This window comes from Grampus griseus, assembly GCF_964374135.1.
Source record: "Grampus griseus genome assembly, chromosome: 14".
NCBI lineage: Eukaryota > Metazoa > Chordata > Mammalia > Artiodactyla > Delphinidae > Grampus > Grampus griseus.
This window is the reverse complement of record NC_139008.1, coordinates 55,222,905-55,248,401: the sequence shown is the minus strand read 5'-3', so window position 1 is coordinate 55,248,401 and position 25,497 is coordinate 55,222,905. Positions and strand designations below refer to the sequence as shown.

The 25,497-nt window shown below is 40.6% G+C and overlaps 1 protein-coding gene across 1 annotated transcript in view; it reads right to left on the bottom strand.

The window, feature by feature from the left end:
* Positions 1–25,497, bottom strand: part of FERMT1 (FERM domain containing kindlin 1) — a 66,276-nt gene that overhangs the window by 34,521 nt on the left and 6,258 nt on the right. Inside the window, exons 3-6 of the mRNA XM_082671640.1 lie at positions 24,431–24,664; positions 13,949–14,095; positions 4,694–4,907; positions 2,567–2,669 (exon numbers count right to left, since the gene is read on the bottom strand). Coding sequence (XP_082527766.1) covers positions 2,567–2,669; positions 4,694–4,907; positions 13,949–14,095; positions 24,431–24,664 — 698 coding nt within the window. The remainder of the gene's footprint in view (positions 1–2,566; positions 2,670–4,693; positions 4,908–13,948; positions 14,096–24,430; positions 24,665–25,497) is intronic.

Below are 25,497 nucleotides of genomic sequence, written 5' to 3'. Positions count from 1 at the left end.
GCTTGAGTTTTCCTGTCACCTTTGGGTTGACAGCTGCTATTTGGCTGTTAGATTGAGATACATTTTGTTCATAGGCTATGGATACAGAACTCCTTACCAATTAAGCAAGCAGGGGCTGGAGGCAAAGAGCCTAGGACAACAGCCCTAGTAACATTTGCCTTCCGGGTTCTTGTACCCTTCTGGAAGAATGATTCCTTTTAATCTTCTACTTTTTAGACAACACATTTTTAACACTGCCCCTCCATGTTTGATATTTATGCTGATGATCTGCCATGTCTGAATTCCTTGACTGTGATGTCACTTACATGTTCCTGACTATTATTTTAAGCAGTAGATGACTGAGCTTACTTTCAACATTGAGCTCAATTGCCAAAGCAAGGGTTTTAATGGGGAATCTCTTGGCAAGGAAATTGATAGGAGGGTCTCCAAGGACCAGCTGATCCCATCCTGGAGGAGGCGACTAGGAAAGTCTGACTCTCCCAGCATCCTTGCAGCACGTAGGGGTTGAGGGTAAAGGAAATATCAGAAGTGCTCCATAACTCCAAGGAGTTTGAAGTTTATTTCTAGAGAAAATCCATGAATGTGGTACAATTAGAGGTGTGAGTCCTGAAATTATACTCAGTTGTGGCTCAGAGAAGAGATGGGCCAGTGTGACCAAGAGTAGAGAAAAGCTCCTTTCTGGAAGGAATAAGACCGGAATGTGATCTTAGGGCAGGGTTTCTGAATCTGCGATTCTTGGATTTGGGAGTCTAAATCAGGTGGTCCATAAGCCTGGATTAGAAAAAACTACACCTCCATTTGCACCGGCTTTTAATGGAAATTTAGCATTTCCTTCCATGGTGAATGTAGGCCACAAACCACAGTACTACAGAGCACTTGTGACTTCATGACTACCAGAATCACAGATTTTTCATATTGCATCACAGTTGCTATTTTCAAACAATGCTCACATTCATCATCACTTTGATATCAACTAATTAAACAGATATGTTACTTATATCCATTTTGAAAAATATTTTGGTTACTATAGTTCAATATAGTTCCATTTTGTAATCCTATGTATTTTATTTCATAAATTTGAAAACGTTATTCTAACGTCCAGCAGTTTTGGGCCCTCAACTTCTATTTTAGTTCTTGGCACATGGTAGTTGTTCGATAAATAATTGAATAAATAAAACAACAGGGGCACAAGGCTGAAGAGATAAGTTGGGGCCACATTCCTGACTTAGCAATTAGAAAATGCATAAGTATGTTTTATTTATGTGTTATCTAGTTTCAGAAAAAAATTTAAGGCAGTTTATTAGAATAGATAGCATACAACAAGTTAGATTAAGTTACCTAGGAACTAGGCAAGGAAAGAGTAAAGCTGAGTCAGGAATGAGGCTAAAAAATGATGTTACAGAAAGTGTAAAGATTTGATTCTAGAAGGCAACACAAAAAGGAAAACCTGAATAATTGTATAATTCACATTGCCCTTAAGAAAATCAAAACAATTGGTTAAGAGAAGCCGTAACAGTAATTTCTCCTGAAGATTTTATCAAAGAAGAGCCAAAGTTTGCTTTCTTACCATGATTCACTGGAAGTGATGTACTCCAGATGCAAGTTAGGCCCATGGGCAGTAAGTTGGATCTCAATCAAAGACTGAGCAAGAGCTCCACAGAAACAAGGAAGAGGGCTTATTTTGAAGCAGATGCCAGTTAGGTAAGCAGTGGGAGTCCAGATGGGCCTCTGGAGACCAGACAAAATGAGGACCAAGCAGAAGACAGTGACACAAGAGGCGGAAACACTGCCGTGGATGAGGAAGGAACGGGTGCAGAAAAGGTGACCCGAGGCAGGCCCCTTGAACAAGTGCCCGGTGATAATTGAAGAATAGCAGTCAGCTCGGAACTGGGATGGGAAGGATACCATCATGCTGTGCACTCAGAGGACTGGTGACCCAGTGTGTGTTTTCTACTTTGGGCCACTTTAAGTGCCGATTCACAACTCTACAAAAGGGAGAATTGGGACAAGGAAGGGGCAGATGTTCAGAGGACTTATTTCACCATTCAGCTGTCCTAGGAAACTTCAGGTGGGAGATGTGCACTTAAAATGAGAGTTGGAAACCAGCTGGGGGTCTTTATTTATCCAGATAATCCCTCTGTCTCATCACCCAAGACTCATTCAGCACCGCAGTGGGGAGCCAGGTGTGTGCTATCATGAGGTCCTGGCTTCTTTGCCAAAACCCCTTCCCTTTTAACCTGGGCCTTGACAACTCCCTCCTTCCTAAGCATGAAGGGCTCCAACTCTGTGAGTCACTCTCTTTTTGTTCCTGCTTCACCGTGAATGGAGAGGGACAGCACATGCCTTAGAGACTCCCCTAACTCAGGGGTAGCCTACCATGCTCGCTAGAGACAAACAGATGAAAATCCAGAGACCAGTATACATTTATTGGTCTAACCCTACAGAGCTAAACAGAAGGTTACATAAATTAATCCTAATTTTGAAAACTAAATAACTCGATTTTACACTTTCATGCATTCACATTAAAAAAAAAAGGGAGAGACAGAATACAGAAAAAGTATCTTACTTTGGGATTCAAGTCAAAGAAAGTGTAGTATTTGAATCGTAACAGCAGCTGCTCATCCTCCTGGATGCCTTGCTCCATAAGGGAACGTGAGGAGTCTAGCCAACTGGAAAACAACAGGATGAGTTTTAAAAGTCAATCAATTTTACATACATAATTATAGTATTATACAATGTGTTTTTATATACATATACATGTATATCTACATGTATATGTGTGTATATATACACCCTTGGACAAAGTCCGGGTTAGTAATATAACCAAAACTCAGTAAGGGAGATGACTTGATAATAGCTTATATCTCCATTTTATCATACAGCTTTCCAAGTGCTTTTTTGTATGTATATATTTTCTCACTGACACTTTAAAGTAACCAACTGAAGGAGCCAGGGCAGTTCTTATTTTTATTTTTTTTTTGAGTTAATTTTTTTACAATTTAATTTAATTTATTTTGGCTGCACCAGGTCTTAGTTGCGGCATGTGGGATCTTTAGTGGTGGCATGTGGACTCAGTTGCAGCAGGCGGGATATTTAGTTGTGGCATGCGGGCTCTTAGTGGCAGCATGCGGGATCTAGTTCCCTGACCAGGGATTGAACCCGGGCTCCCTGCATTGGGAGCACAGAGTCTCACCCACTGGACCACCAGGGAAGTCCCCCAGGGCAGTTCTTATTTTCTCAGTTTTACGGATGAGGAAAATGAGCCTCAGCAACATTAAGTGATATGTTCAAGGTCACATGCCTCGTGGTGGAGCCAGAATTAGAATCTGCGCTTGGTGACTATTGCATGTACTTGTTCTGCATGTATTTGCTGACTGCTGACCACTTCTACACTAGGTGGTCCAACCCAGAACTGACTCTATCTTACAGAAAGTTCTATGTAGAACTTTCTGTAACGATGGAAATATTCTATATTGCCCTGCCCAACTGAGTAGTCACTAGCCACATGTGGTTACTGAAGGTTTAAATGTGGCTAGTGCCACATTTTAATTTTAATTAAATTCAAACATAAATGTAAATGTCCATATGCGGCTAGTGACTCCTGTACTGGGTAGCACAATTCTAGTGTTTGAAAAATAAATACTGGCAATGGTGAGGTGTGATGAAAAGTTAACAACAAAACAAGGTGGGAATGAAGGGCATCCAATACCACTGAAGGAAAATGGTTTGAACTTCTATCAAGTATTTTATATATGTTTATATATATTGATTATATATATTCATATATGTAATATTCTATTACATATTATATATTCCCTTTTGGGAGAATAAGAATAACCAAGATGCAGTCTCCAACCTAAAGGAATTGACAGTCCTGTGGGGTAACCAAGCCTTATACTAAAGGAACAAGGTAACACTGGAGCCAAAGAACAGAACTCAAGGGAAGTGACTGATCTTGAATGGTGACATCTCAGAAGGAGACTGTATGTGGCTGGGCTTTAAAGGACAAACAGGGACAGGCTGGTAGAGGAGGAGGGAAGGAGAGGGTTCTGGAGCAGGGGAAAAGCTGGAGGTGAGGCGGTGACACAAGAGTGAGCATGCACGTGGGGGGATGGGGTGCATGACAGCACAGCAGGATGGACAGATGGATATCTTCGGGACCAGATCTCACAGGGAGTGGAATGCTGTTAACAAACTTGACTTGACTTGGTGGACAACAGGGAGTGAAATAGATGGTGGTTTGAGAAATAAATTGTGTTTTCTGAGACCACTTCATACAAAAGCTGAAGGACTCACTTGTTGGATCACAGAATGGAGGAGTGCTCTACGAAAGACAGTGAGGTCACCTTGGGTCTCCCCTGCTGCTCCATGGGGACCAACCCACTTATAAGCTGTTCTACATTCCATAAAATACACTTTGCACACGTGTACGGTCAAAGAATTAGTATTCACATACAGTAAACCGTTGAATTAACCCAGTGAGTAAATGTTGTTACACTTTAAATGTATTGAAATGATGAAAGGCTGCATTTTTCCCTTTTGTTGCTAAAATCAGCACTGACTTTTGTGAATAGTATACAATCCCTAGGTATGCTAACTTAAAAATGAAACACCCCTTCCCCCATCCCTGCAGCATCTCTCTTACTATATCAACATCAGTTCACAGAGACGCAAAACAAAGTCATGTCCTTACCCTGCGTTAAGCTTGGCTTTGTCAACCAGAGACCGAGGCTGGTACATGTCAGCAAGAGCTTCTGGTGACTGAGGGGGCTGGCTGAATGCGAGGATACTGCAGTTTTGTTCAGTCAAAGGGCTGTCACTGAACCAAGTCATTGTGGATGACGCTGGCGTTCCGTTGATGGGGTCATATGTGGGGGTCATGGTTCTACTGTATAAGCCAGGACTTACTGCAAAGCAAAGAAGAGAATGAACTAGGATATGAGATTTGGGGTAGGAATCTTTAGAAAAATAATTACCAATATTGCTTGTACTAAAATGGATTTTGAAGTTAAATGTTTGTTAACATTGAAAATAATCAGATAAGTCATGAGTGATGGGGAGAGAAGTTAAACACAGGTAAAACTCCTGTCTGAATATTTAGCTCCTGGGAAGCTTGGGAACTCATAGGCTGTAAAAATTTCCAAAATCAACCCAGACAGACGTGGGACTATCTCCTTCTCAATAATTCAAAATTCTCCTATTTCAGTAGTGAGTTCTGGCACTATTAGAAAACTGGAGCTCTCGCAGAATGCATGAATACACTATATTTTTTTGACAAATCCCCTAAACAAATCACAGTATTTAAAATTTTAAGAAACCAGCTAGTTGACGGTTTATAAATCATCTGACTCTATTTTGCATAAGGAAAGCATAAATAATCCTTTTCATTCTTTTCATTGGAATATACTATGCAAGAAGCCCTCAGAGTTGCAAGCAAGCTAGAGATTAATTCTTTTTTCTTTTTTTTACATCTTTATTGGAGTATAATTGCTTTACAATGGTGTGTTAGTTTCTGCTTTATAACAAAGGGAATCAGTTATACATATATATATGTTCCCATATCTCCTCCCTCTTGTGTCACCCACCCTCCCACCCTCCTTATCCCACCCATACAGGTGGTCACAAAGCACCGAGCTGATCTCCATGTGCTATGCGGCTGCTTCCCACTAGCTATCTATTTTACGTTTGGTAGTGTATATATGTCCATGCCTCTCTCACTTTGTCACAGCTTACCCTTCCCCTCCGCATATCCTCAAGTCCATTCTCTAGTAGGTCTGTGTCTTTATTCCCGTCTTACCCCTAGGTTCTTCATGACATTTTTTTTGCTTAGATTCCATATATATGTGTTAGCATATGATATTTGTCTTTCTCTTTATGACTTATTTCACTCTGTATGACAGACTCTAGGTCCATCCACCTCACTACAAATAACTCAATTTCGTTTCTTTTTATGGCTGAGTAATATTCCATTGTATATATGTGCCACATCTTCTTTATCCATTCATCCGATGATGGACACTTAGGTTGTTTCCATCTCCTGGCTATTGTAAATAGAGCTGCAATGAACATTTTGCTACATGACTCTTTTTGAATTATGGTTTTCTCAGGGTGTATGCCCAGTAGTGGGATTGCTGGGTCATATGGTAGTTCTATTTGTAGTTTTTTGAGGAACCTCCATACTGTGCTTCATAGTGGCTGTACCAATTCACATTCCCACCAGCAGTGCAAGAGTGTTCCCTTTTCTCCACACCCTCTCCAGCATTTATTATTTCTAGATTTTTTGATGATGGCCATTCTGACCGGTGTGAGATGATATCTCATTGTAGTTTTGATTTGCATTTCTCTAATGATTAATGATGTTGAGCATTCATTCATGTGTTTGTTGGCCATCTGTGTGTCTTCTTTGGAGAAATGTCTATTTAGGTCTTCTGCCCATTTTTGGATTGGGTTGTTTGTTTTTTTGTTATTGATCTGCATGAGCTGCTTGTAAATTTTGGAGATTAATCCTTTGTCAGTTGCTTCATTTGCAAATATTTTCTCCCATTCTGAGGGTTGTCTTTTGGTCTTGTTTATGGTTTCCTTTGCTGTGCAAAAGCTTTTAAGTTTCATTAGGTCCCATTTGTTTATCTTTGTTTTTATTTCCATTTCTCTAGGAGGTGGGTCAAAAAGGATCTTGCTGTGATTTATGTCATAGAGTGTTCTGCCGATGTTTTCCTCTAAGAGTTTGATACTTTCTGGCCTTACATTTAGGTCTTTAATCCATTTTAAACTTATTTTTGTGTATGGTGTTAGGGATTGTTCTAATCTCATACTTTTACATATACTTGTCCAGTTCCCCTATCACCACTTATTGAAGAGGCTGTCCTTTCTCCACTGTGCATTCCTGCCTACTTTATCAAAGATAAGGTGACAATATGTGCGTGGGTTTATCTCTGGGCATTCTATCCTGTTCCATTGATTCTATATTTCTGTTTTTGTGCCAACACCATACTGTCTTGATTACTGTAGCTTTGTAGTATAGCCTGACATCAGGGAGCCTGATTCCTCCAGCTCCGTTTTTCGTTCTCAAGATTGCTTTGGCTATTCAGGGTCTTTTGTGTTTCCATACAAATTGTGAATTTTTTTGCTCTAGTTCTGTGAAAAATGCCAGTGGTAGTTTGATAGGGATTTCATTGAATCTGTAGATTACTTTGGGTAGTAGAGTCATTTTCACAATGTTGATTCTTCCAATCCAAGAACATGGTATATCTCTCCATCTATTTGTATCACCTTTAATTTATTTCATCAGTGTCTTATAATTTTCTGCATACAGGTCTGTTTTCTTCATAGGTAGGTTTATTCCTAGATATTTTATTCTTTTTGTTGCAATGGTAAATGGGAGTGTTTTTTTGATTTCGCTTTCAGATTTTTCATCATTAGTGTATAGGAATGTCAGAGATTTCTGTGCATTAATTTTGTATCCTGCTACTTTACCAAATTCATTGATGAGCTCTAGTAGCTTTCTGGTAGCATCTTTAGGATTCTCTATGTATAGTATCATGTCATTTGCAAACAGTGACAGCTTTACTTCTTCATTTCTGTTTTGGATTCCTTTTATTTCCTTTTCTTCTCTGATAGCTATGGGTAAAACTTCCAAAACTATGTTGAATAAGACTGGTGAGAGTGAGTTACATTGTCTTGTTCCTGATCTTAGTGGAAATGCTTTCAGTTTTTCACCATTGAGGACAATGTTGGCTGTGGGTTTGTCATATATGAACTTTATTATGTTGAGGAAATTTCTCTCTATGCCTACATTCTGCAGGGTTTTTATCATAAATGTGTGATGAATTTTGCCAAAAGCTTTCTCTGCGTCTATTGAGATGATCATATGGTTTTCTCCTTCAATTTGTTAATATGGTGTATCACGTTGATTGATTTGCGTATATTGAAGAATCCTTGCATTCCTGGAATTAACCCCACTTAATCATGGTGTATGATCCTTTTAATGTGCTGTTGGATTCTGTTTGCTAGTATTTTCTTGAGGATTTTTGCATCTATGTTCATCAGTGATATTGGCCTGTAGTATTCTTTCTTTGTGACATCTTTGTCTGGTTTTGGTATCAGGGTGATAGTGGCCTCATAGAATGAGTTAGGGAGTGTTCCTCCCTCTGCTATATTTTGGAAGAGTTTGAGAAGGATAGGTGTTAGCTCTTCTCTAAATGTTTGATAGAATTTGCCTGTGAAGTGATCTGGTCCTGGGCTTTTATTTTTTGGAAGATTTTTAATCACAGTTTCAATTTCAGTGCTTGTAATTGTTCTGTTCATATTTTCTATTTTTTCTGGATTCAGTGTTGGCACGTTGTGCATTTCTAAGTATTTGTCCATTTCGTCTGGGTTGTCCATTTTATTGGCATAGACTTGCTTGTAGTAATCTCTCATGATCTTTTGTATTTCTTCAGTGTCACTTGTTATTTCTTTTTCATTTCTAATTCTATTGATTTGAGTCTTCTCCATTTTTTTCCTTGAAGAGTGTGGCTAATAGTTTATCAATTTTGTTTATCTTCTCAAAGAACCAGGTTTTAGTTTTATTGATCTTTGCTATCATTTCCTTCATTTCTTTCTCATTTATTTCTGATCTGATTTTTATGATTTCTTTCCTTCTGCTAACTCTGGGGGTTTTTTGTTCTTATTTCTCTAATTGCTTTAGGTGCAAGGTTAGGTTGTTTATTCGAGATATTTTCTGTTTCTTAAGGTAGGATTGGATTGCTATAAACTTCCTTCTTAGAACTGCTTTTGCTGCATCCCATAGGTTTTGGGTCGTCGTGTCTCCACTGTCATTTGTTTCTAGGTATTTTTTGATTTCCTCTTTGATTTCTTCAGTGATCACTTCATTATTGAGTAGTGTATTGTTTAGCCTCCATATGTTTGTATTTTTTACAGATCTTTTCCTGTAATTGATATCTAGTCTCATAGCATTGTGGTCACAAAAGATATTTGATACAATTTCAGTTTTCTTAAATTTACCAAGGCTTGATTTGTGACCCAAGATATGATGTATTCTGTAGAATGATCCATAAGCACTTGAGAAAAACGTGTATTCTGTTGTTTTTGGATGGAATGTCCTATAGATATCAATTAAGTCCATCTTGTTTAATGTATCATTTAAAGCTTGTGTTTCCTTATTTATTTTCACTTTGGATGATCTGTCCATTGGTGAAAGTGGGGTGTTAAAGTCCCCTACTATGAATGTGTTACTGTCGATTTCCCCTTTTATGGCTGTTAGTATTTGCCTTATGTATTGAGATGCTCCTATGTTGGGTGCATAAATATTTACAATTGTTATATCTTCTTCGTGGATCGATCCCTTGATCATTATGTAGTGTCCTTCTTTGTCTCTTGTAATAGTCTTTATTTTAAAGTCTATTTTGTCTGATATGAGAATTGCTACTCCAGCTTTCTTTTGGTTTCCATTTGCATGGAATATCTTTTTCCATCCCCTCACTTTCAGTCTGTATGTGTCCCTAGGTCTGAAGTGGGTCTCTTGTAGACAGCATATATATGAGTCTTGTTTTTGTATCCATTCAGCCAGTCTGTGTCTTTTGGTGGGAACATTTAATCCATTTACATTTATGGTAATTATCGATATGTATGTTCCTATTCTCATTTTCTTAATTGTTTTGGGTTCATTATTGTAGGTCTTTTCCTTCTCTTGTGTTTCTTGCCTAGAGAAGTTCCTTTAGCATTTGTTGTAAAGCTGGTTTAGTGGTGCTGAACTCTCTTAGCTTTTGCTTGTCTGTAAAGGTTTTAATTTCTCCATCAAATCTGAATGAGATCCTTGCTGGGTAGAGTAATCTTGGTTGTAGGTTTTTCTCCTACATCACTTTAAATATGTCCTACCAGTCCCTTCTGGCTTGCAGAGTTTCTGCTGAAAAATCAGCTGTTAACCTTATGGGGATTCCCTTGTGTGTTATTTGTTGCTTTTCCCTTGCTGCTTTTAATATGTCTTCTTTGTATTTAATTTTTGACAGTTTGATTAATATGTATCTTGGTGTGTTTCTCCTTGGATTTATCCCGTATGGGACTCTCTGTGCTTTCTGGACTTGATTAACTATTTCCTTTCCCATATTAGGGAAGTTTTCAACTGTAATCTCTTCAAATATTTTCTCAGTCCTTTCTTTTTCTCTTCTTCTTCTGGAACCCCTATAATTCGAATGTTGGTGCATTTAATGTTTCCCAGAGGTCTCTGAGACTGTTCTCTGTTCTTTTTATTCTATTTGCTTTATTTGGCTCTGCAGTAGTTATTTCCACTATTTTATCTTCCAGGTCACTTATCCGTTCTTCTGCCTCAGTTATTCTGCTATTGATCCCTTCTAGAGTATTTTTCATTTCATTTATTGTGTTGTTCATCATTGCTTATTTCCTCTTTAGTTCTTCTAATTCCTTGTTAAATGTTTCTTGCATTTTCTCTATTCTATTTCCAAGATTTTGGATCATATTTACTATCATTATTCTGAATTCTTTTTCAGGTAGACTGCCTATTTCCTCTTCATTTGTTCGGTCTGGTGGGTTTTATCTTGCTCCTTCATCTGCTGTGTGATTTTCTATCTTCTCATTTTGCTTATCTTACTGTGTTTGGGGTCTCCTTTTTGCAGGCTGCAGGTTCATAGTTCCCGTTGTTTTTGGTGTTTGTCCCCAGTGGCTAAAGTGGGTTCAGTGTGTTGTGTAGGCTTCCTGGTGGAGGGGACTAGTGCCTGTGTTCTGGTGGATGAGCCTTGATCTTGTCTTTCTGGTGGGCAGGTCCATGTCTGGGGGTGTTTTTTGGGGTGTCTGTGGACTTACTATGAGTTTAGGCAGCCTCTCTGCTAATGGATGGGGTTGTGGTCCTGTCTCGCTAGTTGTTTGGCATAGGGTATACAGCACTGTAGCTTGCTGGTTGTTGAATGAAGCTGGGTGTTGGTGTTGAGATGGAGATCTCGGGGAGATTTTTGCCATTTGATATTATGTGGAGCTGGGAGGTCTCATGTGGACTAGTGTCCCGAAGTTGGCTCTCCCTCCTTAGAGGCACAGCACTGACTCCTGGCTGCAGCATCAAGAGCCTTTCATCCACATGGCTCAGAATAAAAGGGAGAAAAATTAGAAAGAAAGAAAGAAAGAAAGAAAAAGAAAGAAAGAAAGAAAGAGACAGAAAGGAAGAAAGAAAGAAAGAAAGATAGTAAAATAAAATAAAGTAAGATAAAATAAAATAAGGGCTTCCTTGGTAGTGCAGTGGTTGAGAGTCCGCCTGTCGATGCAGGGGACATGGGTTCATGCCCCAGTCTGGGAAGATCCCACATGCCACGGAGCGGCTGGGTCCCTGAGCCATGGCTGCTGAGCCTGCGCATCCGGAGCCTGTGCTCCGCAACGGGAGAGGCCACAACAGTGAGAGGTGGGCATACCGCAAAAAAAAAAAAAAAAAGTTATTAAAATGAAAAATAATTATTAAGAAAAAATTTTTTTTTAAAAGTACCAAAACAACAACAACAACAAAACGAAGGAACTATAGAACCCTAGGACAAATGGTAAAAGCAAAGCTATAGAGACAAAATCTTACACAGAAGAATACACATACACACTCGTAAAAAGAGGAAAAGGGGAAAAAATAATAAATCTGGCTCTCAAAGTCCACCTCCTCAATTTGGGATGATTCGTTGCCTATTCTTGTATTCCACAGATGCAGGGTACATCAAGTTGATTGTGGAGATTTAATACGCTACTCCTGAGGCTGCTAGGAGAGATTTCCCTTTCTCTTCTTTGTTTGCACAGCTCCCGGGGCTCAGCTTTGGATTTGGCCCTGCCTCTGTGTGTAGGTCACCGAAGGTTGTCTGTTCTTCACTCAGACAAGACGGGGTTAAAGGAGCAGCTGACTCGGGGCCTCTTGACTCACTCAGGCCGGGAGGAGGGAGGGGTACGATGCAGGGCGAGCCTGCAGCGGCAGAGGAGGGTGGGATGTTGCACCAGCCTGAGGCATGCCGTGCGTTCTCCCAGGGAAGTTGTCCCTGGATCCTGGGACCCTGGCAGTGGCGGGCTGCACAGGCTCTCCGGAAGGGAGGTGTGGATAGTGACCTGTGCTCGCAGAGGCTTCTTGGTGGCGGCAGCAGCAGTCTTAGCAACTCATGCCTGTCTGTTAGCCGCGGCTCGCACCCGTCTCTGGAACTCCTTTAAGCAGTGCTCTTAATCCCCTCTCCTCGCGCACCAGGAAACAAAGAGGGAAGAAAAAGTCTCTTGACTCTTTGGCAGGTCCAGACTTTTCCCGGACTCCCTCCTGGCTAGCAGTGGTGCACTACTAACCCCCTGCAGGCTGTGTTCATTCTGCAAACCCCAGTCCTCTCCCTGCGCTCCAACCGAAGCCTGGGCCTCAGCTCCCAGCCTTGCCCGCCCCGGCGGGTGAGCAGACAAAACTCTCGGGCTGGTGAGTGCCAGTTGGCACCGATCCTCTGCGTGGGAATCTCTCCACTTTGCCCTCCACCCCCCAGTTGCTGTGCTCTGCTCCGCGGCTCCGAAGCTTCCCCCCTCCGCCACCTGCAGTCTCTGCCAGCGAAGGGGCTTCCTCGTGTGTGGAAACCTTTCCTCCTTCACAGGTCCCTCCCACTGGTGCAGGTCCCGTCCCAATTCTTTTCTCTCTGTTTTTTCTTTTTTCTTTTGCCCTACCCAGGTACGTGGAGAGTTTCTTGCCTTTTGGGAGGTGAGGTCTTCTGCCAGCGTTCAGTAGGTGTTCTGTAAGAGTTGTTCCACGTGTAGATGTATTTCTGGTGTATCTGTGGGGAGGAAGGTGATCTCCGCGTCTTACTCTTCCGCCATCTTCCTCCGACCGAGATTAATTCTTATATATAGGCATATCTTATTTTATTGTGCTTCGCAGATACTGGTTTTTTGTTTTTTTAGAAATTAAAGGTTTGTGGCAACTGTGTGTTGAGCAAGTCTATTGGCACCATTTTTCCAATGGCATTTGCTCACTTCGTGTCTCTGTGTCATATTTTGGTAATTCTAATATTTTAAGCTTTTCCATTATTATTATATTTGTCATGGGGGTCAGTGATCAGTGATCTTTGATGTTACTGTTACGACTTGCTGAAGGCTCAGATTATGTTAGCATTTTTATAAATAAAGTATTTTTTAATTAAGGTATGTACATTTTTTTTAAAGACATAATGCTATTGCACACTTAATAGTAACAGTAGAGTGTAAACTTTTAGCTTTTTTTTTTTGCATACGCGGGCCTCTCACTGTTGTGGCCTGTCCTGCTGCAGAGCAGAGGCTCTGGACGTGCAGGCTCAGCGGCCATGGCTCACGGGCCCAGCTGCTCCGCAGCATGTGGGATCTTCCTGGACCGGGGCATGAACCCATGTCCCCTGCATCAGCAGGCAGACTCTCAACCACTGCACCACCAGGGAAGCCCTAGAGTGTAAACTTTTATATGAGCTGGGAAACAAAAAAAATTCGTGTGACTTTCTTTATTGCTGTGGTCTGCAATAGCTCTGATGTACGACTGTAAAAATAAAAGGATGATGCCTTTACAGAATTTTTACTGCCCCTCCTGTTACACGCCCAACTCAAAATTTAAATTGAGTTCAGGAAAGAGTGATATGAAGGTAGGATCAGGAAGAGAAGTATATCTGAGTGATCTAACAAATTTCCTTTACTCCCCAAATTCATGGCCAATTCTACTAAAGTTTTACATTCATCCGTGACCTAATACATACAATTAAAATAATGAGCCATACAACATACCTTGTCAAAAAATTTCTGTTAGTTCTAAAATTAGTTGGATATTCTATCCTCATCACTGGAATCTTCAATTTTAGTCCTTCTTTGTTTGGGGGAGAGAAGAAAGGTGACCAGAGGGGAGGAGAGTTCTTGGGACTTAAGAATTTAAGAAATGCTTGGATTTAATAATGAATTAAAACAACAAAACACCTATCATAAATCTTACCTGGCGGACCCGAATTTGTTGGAGAACACTCCAGGCTTAAAATATCTTCAATTATGGGCTCCTTATTATTTTTTTCTTTTCTTTTTTTCTTTTTAAAATATTCACCAGAAGGCTTTAACAAGGAAACTTCTTCTGCTCTTCTAATATCTAAAAAATATATAAAAAAGAAAGAAGACATGCAAAAAGTAAAAAGAAAATTCCTTCTAAGACTCAAGAGTCATGTTGGGCACCTGAAACCATTTCTCAGGAAATTCCTGAGAGATAAATGGAACTAAATCGCATTCCTTTTGAAGAAATTGAAGGGGATAAGTGACTCCCAAAATGGGTGTGTGTGGGGGTCAGATAGTGGAGAGAGATTCAGTCTAGGAAAATTTCTAATTTGTTTTTTAATCTACTGTGAAAATATTTCAAACATATCCAATGTGAAGGGAATAGTATAGTGGCTCCTTCCTGTGATCATCACTCTGCTTAAACTGCTCTCAGCATTTCGCTATGCTTGTGTCATCTATTGACTACGTTTTCCCCTCCCTCCTTGCTTCTTTCCTTCCTCCCTCCCTTCCTTCCTTTTCTGTTTTTAGGTTTTTAAGCAACAACAAAAGACCCCATCTTTTTTCTTTATGGAACAGCGGTCTTCAGAGCCTTTCTCTGCCCAACAGCTACTTTCATCCCCGAGGCAGACATGGTAGGTGCCCCGCCCACCCCTTGGCCATCACCATTTCAGTGAGCTCTGACCCCCTTCCAATGGCAGCTAGGATGTGTCTCTCTATCCAAGGGCTTGCTCTGGATGCCAGAGTCCACACTGCTCAGATACAGATGCAACTGGCCACATGAGTTCAGTGAATTAATGCTCCCCAAGATCAGCCCTTGATGACTCAATGACTGATGAGAATGGTGTATTAACACCCCAGTTCCCTTGCCCCTTGGGTGGCACAGCCCCAAGACATGTCCACACTGCCTCCCAGAGGTCCCCAGTTGCCCAAAGTGTGACTTGATCAGTGATACTTGCTCATTAGTGGCCTTCTCTTCCCAGTCTCAGTTTCCCACTCCCAGCCAGTATTTCCTGGCATCACCTTCCAAATAAATAATATTTGTACTTGAATTCTTATCTCAGGTCTGCTTCTGGAGTACTCAAACTAAGAAGATAGTCCCCATTTTCCTCCATTAATCAAATATACTTATAACTGCCATTTCCAATCAGCACTGATAACTTTATAAACACACTGCACTGCTAGGATCCTAGGTAAAAGCCAAGGAATGTGGATGTTAGAGTTTCTGGGCAGCTTTCCTGGAGGTAAATGCACTGATTCCATAGGTCCTCCTACCTCTTAGTTCAAACACTGCTTGGTGCTGAGGCTGAGGCTGGCAACTGGGCTCGATTCCCTCCCTTTAACCAAGCCTGACTGTCAGGTTGCAACACACACCTGTGACCATTCCAAATGCATAATTTATGCACAAAACCCGGAAATGAATCAAAATTTCCAGTGGAAGCTTTACAAACAAACAAAACAAAACAAAACACCGATATCTCCAAGCTCAAGATTTGTGTCTTGTCTTTTCTTCGAGGGAAAAAATCATCCTATTGCTAAATTTGATTTAGTTTCAATTGGTCACATATAAAAAGTGATTATTAGGGAATTCCCTGGTGGTCCAGTGGTTAGGACTCGGCCCTTTCACTGCTGTGGACTGCGTTCAATCTCTGGTTGGGGAACTGAGATCCCACAAGCCATGTGACATGGTCAAAAAGAAAAAAAAAAAAGGGTTTATTAGAAATGCCAAGTTGAGTCCTTTAGAACTACCATGAAGGTGTAATCTGGAAAAGAAAAGAATGTATGAATATTTCTGTTTATTTCAAAACTTCCAAGTTTTCGGCCTCAGCTACAATGTGTGCTTCCAGTCCACTGTGGTGTGTGAAATGTAGAATTTTATTTACTCATTTACTCTGTTTTCAAATTTTCTTTAGAATATTACTGAAAGCAAGGTGCCCTGTGCTTGTCATTTGCTCACCATGCATCAGGGACAATTCTGGAACTTATGTTTTGTAATGGAAGCTTCCATTCATTTGCTCAGTCAACAACCAGTTACTGGAGTTGAGGAAGATGGCGGAAGAATAAGACGCAGAGATCACCTTCCTCCCCACAGATACATCAGAAATACATCTACACGTGGAACTGCTCCTATAGAACACCCACTGAACACTGGCAGAAGACTTCAGACCTCCCAAAAGGCAAGGAACTCCCCACTTACCTGGGTAGGGCAAAAGAAAAAACAGAGACAAAAGAATAGGGACGGGACCTGCACCAGTAGGAGGGAGCTGTGAAGAAGGAAAGGTTTCCACAAACTAGGAAGCTCCTTCACGGGCGGAGACTGCATGTGGCGGAGGGGGGAAGCTTTGGGGCCGCGGAGGAGAACGGAGCAATAGGGGTGCAGAGGACAAAACGGAGAGATTCCCGCATAGAGGGCAGGTGCCTACCAGCACTTCCCAGCCTGAGAGGCTTGTCTGCTCACCCGCGGGGACAGGCGGGGGCTGGGAGCTGAGTCTCGGGCTTCGGTCGGATCCCAGGGAGAGGACTGGGCTTGGCGGCATGAACACAGCCTGAAGGGGATAGTGCACCACTGCTAGCAGGGAGGGAGTCCGGGAAAAAGTCTGGACCTGCCAAAGAGGCAAGAGACTTTTTCTTGCCTCTTTGTTTCCTGGTGCGCGAAGAGAGGGGATTAACAGTGCCGCTTAAAGGAGCTACAGAAACGGGCGTAAACCGTGGCTAAGAGCGCGGACCCCAGAGACGGGCATGGGACGATAAGGCTCCTGCTGCTGCCACCAAGAAGCCTTGTGAGCAAGCACAGGTCACTATCCACACCTCCCCTCCCAGGAGCCTGTGCAGCCTGCCACTGCCAGGGTCCCGTGATCCAGGGACAACTTCCCCGGGAGAATGCACAGCGCGCCTCAGGCTCGTGCAACATCATGCTGACCTCTGCTGCCGCAGGCTCGACCCGCGTCCGTACCCCTCCCTACTCCCGGCCTGAGTGAGCCAGAGCCCCCGAATCAGCTGCTCCTTTACCCTGTCCTCTCTGAGCGAAGAACAGACACCCTCAGGTGACCTACACGCAGAGGTGGGGCCAAATCCAAAGCTGAACCCCGGAAGCTGTGCGAACAAAGACAAAGGGAAATCTCTGCCAGCAGCCTCAGGAGCAGAGGATTAAATCTCCAAAATCAACATGATGTACCCTGCATCTGTGGAATACCTGAATAGAAAATGAATCATCCCAATTAAGGTGGACTTTGGGAGCAAGATATATTATTTTTTCCCCTTTTCCTCTTTTTGTGAGTGTGTATGTGTATGCTTCTGTGTGAGATTTTGTCTGTAAAACTTTACTTTCACCATTTGTCCTAGGGTTCTGTCTGTCAATTTTTTTTCACTTAAAAAATTTTTTTTCTTAATAATTATTTTTATTTTAATAACTTTATTTTATTTTATCTTACTTTTATTTTATCCTCGTTCTTTCTTTCTTCTTTTTCTCCTTTCTTTATTTATTTTTTTTTTGTGGAACACGGGCCTCTCACTGTTGTGGCCTCTCCCGTTGTGGAGCACAGGCTCCGGACGTGCAGGCTCAGCGGCCATGGGTCACGAACCCCGCTGCTCTGTGGCATGTGGGATATTCCCGGACTGGGGCATGAAGCTGTGTCCCCTGCATCGGCAGGTGGACTCTCAACCACTGCGCCACCAGGGAAGCACAGTTTTTCTCCCTTTTATCCTGAGCCGTGTGGATGAAAGGCTCTTGGTGCCCCAGCCAGGCATCAGCGCTATGCCTCTGAGGTGGGAGAGCCAACTTCAGGACACTGGTCCACAAGAGACCTCCCAGCTCCACGAAATATCAAACAGTGAAAATCTCCCAGATATCTCCATCTCAACAACAAAACCCAGCTTCACTCAACGACCAGCAAGCAACAGTGTTGGACACCCTATGCCAAACAACTAGCAAGACAGGAACACAACTGCATGCATTAGCAGAGAGGCTGCCTAAAATCATAATAAGGCCACAGACACCTCAAAACACACCCCCAGATGTGGACCTGCCCACTAGAAAGACAAGATCCAGCCTCATCCACCAGAACACAGGCACTAGTCCCCTCCACCAGGAAGCCAACACAACACACTGAACCAACCTTAGCCACTGGGGACAGACACCAAAAACAACGGGAACTACGATCCTGCAGCCTGCAAAAAGGAGACCCCAAGCACAGTAAGATAAGCAAAATGAGAAGACAGAAAATCACACACCAGATGAAGAAACAGGTAAAAACCCATCAGACCGAACAAATGAAGAGGAAATAGGCAGTCTACCAGAAAAAGAATTCAGAATAATCATAGTAAAGATGATCCAAAATCTTGGAAATAGAATAGAGAAAATGCAAGAAACATTTAACAAGGATCTAGAAGAACTAAAGAGGAAACAAGCAACGATGAACAACACAATAAATGAAATGAAAAATACTCTAGAAGGGATCAATAGCAGAATAACTGAGGCAGAAGAACGGATAAGTGACCTGGAAGATAAAATAGTGGAAATACCTACTTCTGAGCAGAATAAAGAAAAAAGAATGAAAGAACTGAGGACAGTCTCAGAGACCTCTGAGACAACATTAAACGCACCAACATTCGAATTATAGGGTTCCCAGAAGAAGAGAAAAAGAAAGGGACTGAGAAAATATTTGAAGAGATTATAGTTGAAAACTTCCCTAATAAGGGAAAGGAAATAGTTAATCAAGTCCAGGAAGCACAGAGAGTCCCATACGGGATAAATCCAAGGAGAAACACACCAAGACACATATTAATCAAACTATCAAAAATTAACTACAAAGAAAATATATTAAGAGCAGCAAGGGAAAAACAACAAATAACACACAAGGGAATCCCCATAAGGTTGACAGCTGATCTTTTGCAGAAACTCTGCAAGCCAGGAGGGAGTGACAGGGCATATTTAAAGTGATGATGGAGAAAAAACTACAACCAAGATTACTCTATCCAGCAAGGATCTCATTCAGATTTGATGGAGCAATTAAAATTTTTACAGACAAGCAAAAGCTGAGAGAGTTCAGCACCACCAAACCAGCTTTACAATAAATGCTAAAGGAACTTCTCTAGGCAAGAAACACAAGAGAAGGAAAAAACCTACAATAACAAACCCAAAACAATTAAGAAAATGGGAACAGGAACCAACATATCAATAATTACCTTAAATGTAAATGGATTAAATGTTCCCACCAAAAGACACAGACTGGCTGAATGGGTACAAGAACAAGACCCATATATATGCTGTCTACAAGAGACCCACTTCAGACCTAGGGACACATACAGACTGAAAGTGAGGGGATGGAAAAAGATATTCCATGCAAATGGAAATCAAAAGAAAGCCGGAGTAGCAATTCTCATATCAGACAAAATAGACTTTAAAATAAAGACTATTGCAAGAGACAAAGAAGGACACTACATAATGATCAAGGGATCGATCCACGAAGAAGATATAACAATTGTAAATATTTATGCACCCAACATAGGAGCACCTAAATACATAAGGAAAATGCTAACAGCCATAAAAGGGGAAATCGACAGTAACACGATCATAGTAGGGGACTTTAACACCCCAATTTCACCAACGGACATATCATCCAAAATGAAAATAAATAAGGAAACACAAGCTTTAAATGATACATTAAACCAGATGGACTTCATTGATATTTATAGGACATTCCATCCCAAAACAGCAGAATAGACATTTTTCTCAAGTGCTCATGGAATATTCTCCAGGATAGATCATATCTTGGGTCACAAATCAAGTCTTGGTAAATTTGAGAAAATTGAAATTGTATGAAATATCTTTTCCGACCACAATGCTATGAGACTAGATATCAATTACAGGAAAAGATCTGTAAAAAATACAAACACATGGAGGTTAAACAATACACTACTTAATAACGAAGTGATCACAGAAGAAATCCAAGAGGAAATCAAAAAATACCTAGAAATAAATGACAATGGAGACACGATGACCCAAAACCTATGGATGCAGCAAAAGCAGTTCTAAGGGGGAAGTTTATAGCAATACAATCCTACCTTAAGAAACAGGAAACATCTCAAATAAACAACCCAACCTTGCACCTAAAGAAATTAGAGAAAGAAGAACAAACAAAACCCCAAAGTTAGCAGAAGGAAAGAAATCATAAAGATCAGATCAGAAATAAATGAAAAAGAAATGAAGGAAATGATAGCAAAGATCAATAAAACTAAAAGCTGGTTCTCTGAGAAGATAACGAAAATTGATAAACCTTAGCCAGACTCATCAAGAAAAAAAGGGAGAAGACTCAAATCAATAGAATTAGAAATGAAAAAGGAGAACTAACAACTGTCACTGCAGAAATACAAAAGATCATGAAACATTACTACAATCAACTATATGCCAATAAAATGGACAACCTGGAAGAAGTGGACAAATTCTTAGAAAAGCACAACCTTCCAAGACTGAATCAGGAAGAAATAGAAAATATAAACAGACCAATCACAAGCACTGAAATTGAAACTGTGATTAAAAATCTTCCAACAAACAAAAGCCCAGGACCAGATGGCTTCACAGGCGAATTCTATGAAACATTTAGAAGAGAGCTAACACCTACCCTTCTCAAACTCTTCCAAAATATAGCAGAGGGAGGAATACTGCCAAAGTCATTCTACGAGGCCACCATTACCCTGATACCGAAACCAGACAAAGATGTCACAAAGAAAGAAAACTACAGGCCAATATCACTGATGAACATAGATGCAAAATTCCTCAACAAAATACTAGCAAACAGAATCCAACAGCACATTAAAAGGATCATAGACCATAATCAAGTGGGGTTTATTCCAGGAATGCAAGGATTCTTCAATATATGCAAATCAATCAATGTGATAAACCATATTAACAAATTGAAAGAGAAAAACCATATGATCATCTCAAAAGATGCAGAGAAAACTTTCAACAAAATTCAACACCCATTTATGATAAAAACCCTGTAGAAAGTAGGCATAGTGGGAACTTTCCTCAACATAATAAAGGCCATATATAACAAACCCACAGCCAACATTGTCCTCAATGGTGAAAAACTGAAAGCATTTCCACTAAGATCAGAAACAAGACAAGGCTGCCCACTCTCACCACTCTTATTCAACATAGTTTTGGAAGTTTTAGCCACAGCAATCAAAGAAAAAGAAATAAAAGGAATCCAAATCGGAAAAGAAGAAGTAAAGCTGTCACTGTTTGCAAATGACATGACACTCTACTTAGAGAATCCTAAAGCTGCTACCAGAAAACTACTAGAGCTAATCAATGAATTGGTAAAGTAGCAGGATACAAAATTAATACACAGAAATCTCTGGCATTCTTATACACTAATGATGAAAAATCTGAAAGTGAAATCAAGAAAACACTCCCATTTACCATTGCAACAAAAAGAATAAAATATCTAGGAATAAGCCTATCTAAGTAGACAAGAGACCTGTATGCAGAAAATTGTAAGACACTGATGAAAGAAATTAAAGATGATACAAATAGATGGAGAGATATACCATGTTCTTGGATTGGAAAAAATCAACATTGTGAAAATGACTCAATTCCCAAAGCAATCTACAGAGTCAGTGCAATCCCTATCAAACTACCACTGACATTTTTCACAGAACTAGAACAAAAAATTTCACAATTTGTATGGAAACACAAAAGACCCCAAATAGCCAAAGCAATCTTGAGAACGAAAAATGGAGCTGGAGGAATCAGGTTTCCTGACTTCAGACTATACTACAAAGCTACAGTAATGAAGACAGTATGGTACTGGCACAAAAACAGAAGTATAGATCAATGGAACAGGATAGAAAGCCCAGAGTAAACCCATGCACATATGGTCACCTTATCTCTGATAAAGGAGGCAAGAATATACAGTGGAGAAAAGACAGCCTCTTCAATAAGTGGTGCTGGGAAAACTGGACAGATACATGTAAAAGTATGAAATTAGAAGACTCCTTAACACCATACACAAAAATAAGCTCAAAATGGATTAAAGACCTAAATGAAACTATCAAACTCTTAGAGGAAAACATGGGCAGAATGCTCTATGACATAAGTCACAGCAAGATCCTTTTTGATCCACCTCCTAGAGCAATGGAAATAAAAACAAAAATAAACAAATGGGACCTAATGAAACTTCAAAGCTTTTGCACAGCAAAGGAAACCATAAACAAGACCAAAAGACAACCCTCAGAATGGGAGAAAATATTTGCAAATGAAGCAACTGACAAAGGATTAATCTCCAAAGTTTACAAGCAGCTCATGCAGATCAATAACAAAAAAACAAACAACCCAATCCAAAAATGGGCAGAAGACCTAAATAGACATTTCTCCAAAGAAGATATAGAGACTGCACACAAACACATGAATGAATGCTCAACATCATTAATCATTAGAGAAATGCAAATCAAAACTACAATGAGATATCTTCTCACACTGGTTAGAATGGCCATCATCAAAAGATCTAGAAACAATCAGTGTTGGAGAGGGTGTGGAGAAAAGGGAACACTCTTGCACTGTTGGTGGGCATATAAATTGGTACAGCCACTATGGAGAACAGTATGGAGGTTCCTTAAAAAACTAAAATAGAACTTCCATATGACCCAGCAATCCCACTACTGGGCATACACCCTGAGAAAACCATAATTCAAAAAGAGTCATGTAGCAAAATGTTCATTGCAGCTCTATTTACAATAGCCAGAACATGGAAGCAACCTAAGTGTCCATCAACAGATGAATGGATAAAGAAGATGTGGCACATATATACAATGGAATATTACTCAGCCATGAAGAAAAACGAAATTGAGTTATTTGTAGTGAGGTGGATGGAGCTAGAGTGTCATACAGCATGAAATAAGTCAGAAAGAGAAAAACAAATACTGTATGCTAGCACATTTACATGGAATATAAGGAAAAAAAAAAGAAAAAGAAAGGTCATGAAGTACCTAGTGGTAAGACGGGAATAAAGACACAGACCTACTAGAGCATGGACTTGAGGATATGGCGAGGGGGAAGGGTAAACGGTGACAAAGCGATAAAGAGGCATGGACATATATACACTACCAAACGTAAAATAGATAGCTAGTGGGAAGCAGCCACATAGCATGGGGAGATCAGCTAGGTGGTTTGTGACCACCTAGAGGGGTGGGATCGGGAGGGTGGGAGGGAGGGAGACGCAAGAGGGAAGAGATATGGGAACATATGTATATGTATAACTGATTCACTTTGTTATAAAGCAGAAACTAACATACCATTTTAAAGCAATTATACTCCAATAAAGGTGTTAAAAAACAAACAAACAAAAAACCAAACAAGCAGTTACTAAGCAGTTGATGTGTGCCAGGCATTCTCCTAGGTGTTAGGAACACAGACATGTTCAAGAAATGGTTCTGTCTTCACCTTATTTAATACTATACCAACCTGCCCTACCCAACACTGGCACTCTCAATCCTGTGTACACTGTATACTTTTTCCTTTTTTTCTCCACTACCTATCTCCTTTTAACATCTTATTTTTTTACATGATTTATTTTCTGTCTCTGTATGCTACACCGTAAGCTCAAGGAGGGCAGAGATTTTGGTCTGTTTTTTTTGCTTAACCCATCCCTAGCACTCATCCTAGTGCCTGCCAAACCAATACGTATATATTTGTTGAAGGAATGAATGAGCAGTTTACAGTTTAATGGGGAGATAGATCACTCACTCACATACCGTATATACTGTGTTCAAATACTAAATCTTTGCCTTGGAACTCAAGAATATACCTACACACTATTTCAAAAAATATAAAATAAGAACACCTTCCTGACCCAGGGTTTGCTCCTATTATGGAAGTCCCAGGAAGAAGAAATGTTTGGACAGTGTTGTCTCTAATGGCTGTTAAAGTTTCTGATCCATAATTAAGTGTACTTTCCTGCTTAAAATAAACTCCACAAATGATGTTTGCGGACAGAGTTATTTACTGGAGCCAAATGTTAGGGAAGCAATTAAGACATTGCATCACCATTATCTCAAAAACAATAAAGACACATTGGCTCTATGGTGATAATAATTTAATGGAATGCTTTTTTTGTCTTAAATATAATGATGATTTCAGTATGGCTTAGAGAAATGAGTTTTGCGGGGGGAAATCTTAATGGGGTTGTCTCTTCTGTTTACAAATCTCTTTGAAATAGTTTTAAGCTTTGTGGAAGTGAATCTGATTTATTCCAATAATTTTCCGTTTGGTTTAACTTCACTTAAATGGCTAAAGTCTCCAGAACTGGGCTCAAAAAGTATGCTCCTAATAAGGCACATGTTCTGTAAAGCCAACTGCTTGTGGACAGAAGTGCACGTATTTTCCTGTCCTCCTCTGCTGAGAGTCCAGAGGGCGCAGGCGCCTGCGGAAACTCACTCAGGGCTCTGCAGATGTCGCTGACCGCTCTGAAGACCACGGCTGAGAAGCTGACTCGCAGTCGCACTGTCTTCACGTTGGGCAGGCGGAGGCGAAGCATTTTATGCTGAGGGGTGAAGAGAAGCTTTGCATCTGCCTGGACCCCACATTTGTCCAGGGTCCAGTGCGTTTTCAGAAGCCAGCAGTGCTTTTGTTCCCACCAAAGGGCAAAGTCTGACCAGTCCTGGGCTATGTCTGCAAGAATGGAGAACACAGTGCAGTAAAGTGAGAGTGAGCACTCGCACCCCAGAGTCAAGTCTCTTGTGTGCAAAACTGAAGCCAACGCTGGTCTTCAGCTCCCACCTCCTCTTACAACCCAAGGTTTCATCATTCTTGGCTTCTTGTCAAAGTCCCTACGGCACGGCAGGTAGGAGACAGACTGAACCTTACCTTCTTTATATTTAAATACTATGGAAGGAAGAGAGACATACAATTTTTGTTCCTGATGAAATACTAAAGTTATCTTCTCCCAAGTCCCTTGGTGCCATGGTCCTTTCTGGGAAGGCCAGGAGCATCACCTCTGTTTAATCAAGATTATTTCTCTAATAGAAATGAATCTTTCCACAAGGGAATATCAACAGCTCCCAATCAAATTCCACGCAGAAGTACTGGGAAGCTGACATTTCACTCTTCTCAGGAATGTCCATCTCTTATTAGCTCCACCATATTCCCAATTTCCAAAGTGTTTACACTGAAATCAGAGCTGAATATTTTCTCTCTTAATGGTAGCATCAACATTGAATTCTTCCCCTTCTTCAATGCCCCTTGGTATCTAGGTTGAATCTTTCCCCTTTGCCAATGTTAGAGTCAATATTCAATCTTTTATTTTGCTAAATTAAGAGCCACCGGTATTTTTCTTTACTTAAAAAATAGTTTCTCCCTCTTTCTTTCTCTGTATTTAAATTAGAAAATGTTTCTCTCAGTGCTGTTAGAAGTATAAATGCTATAACTATTTTGGAAAGTCCTATTCGGTAATTTTTCTCTGAGCTATATACCCATTAGAAATGCGTGTACTATATAGACCAAAA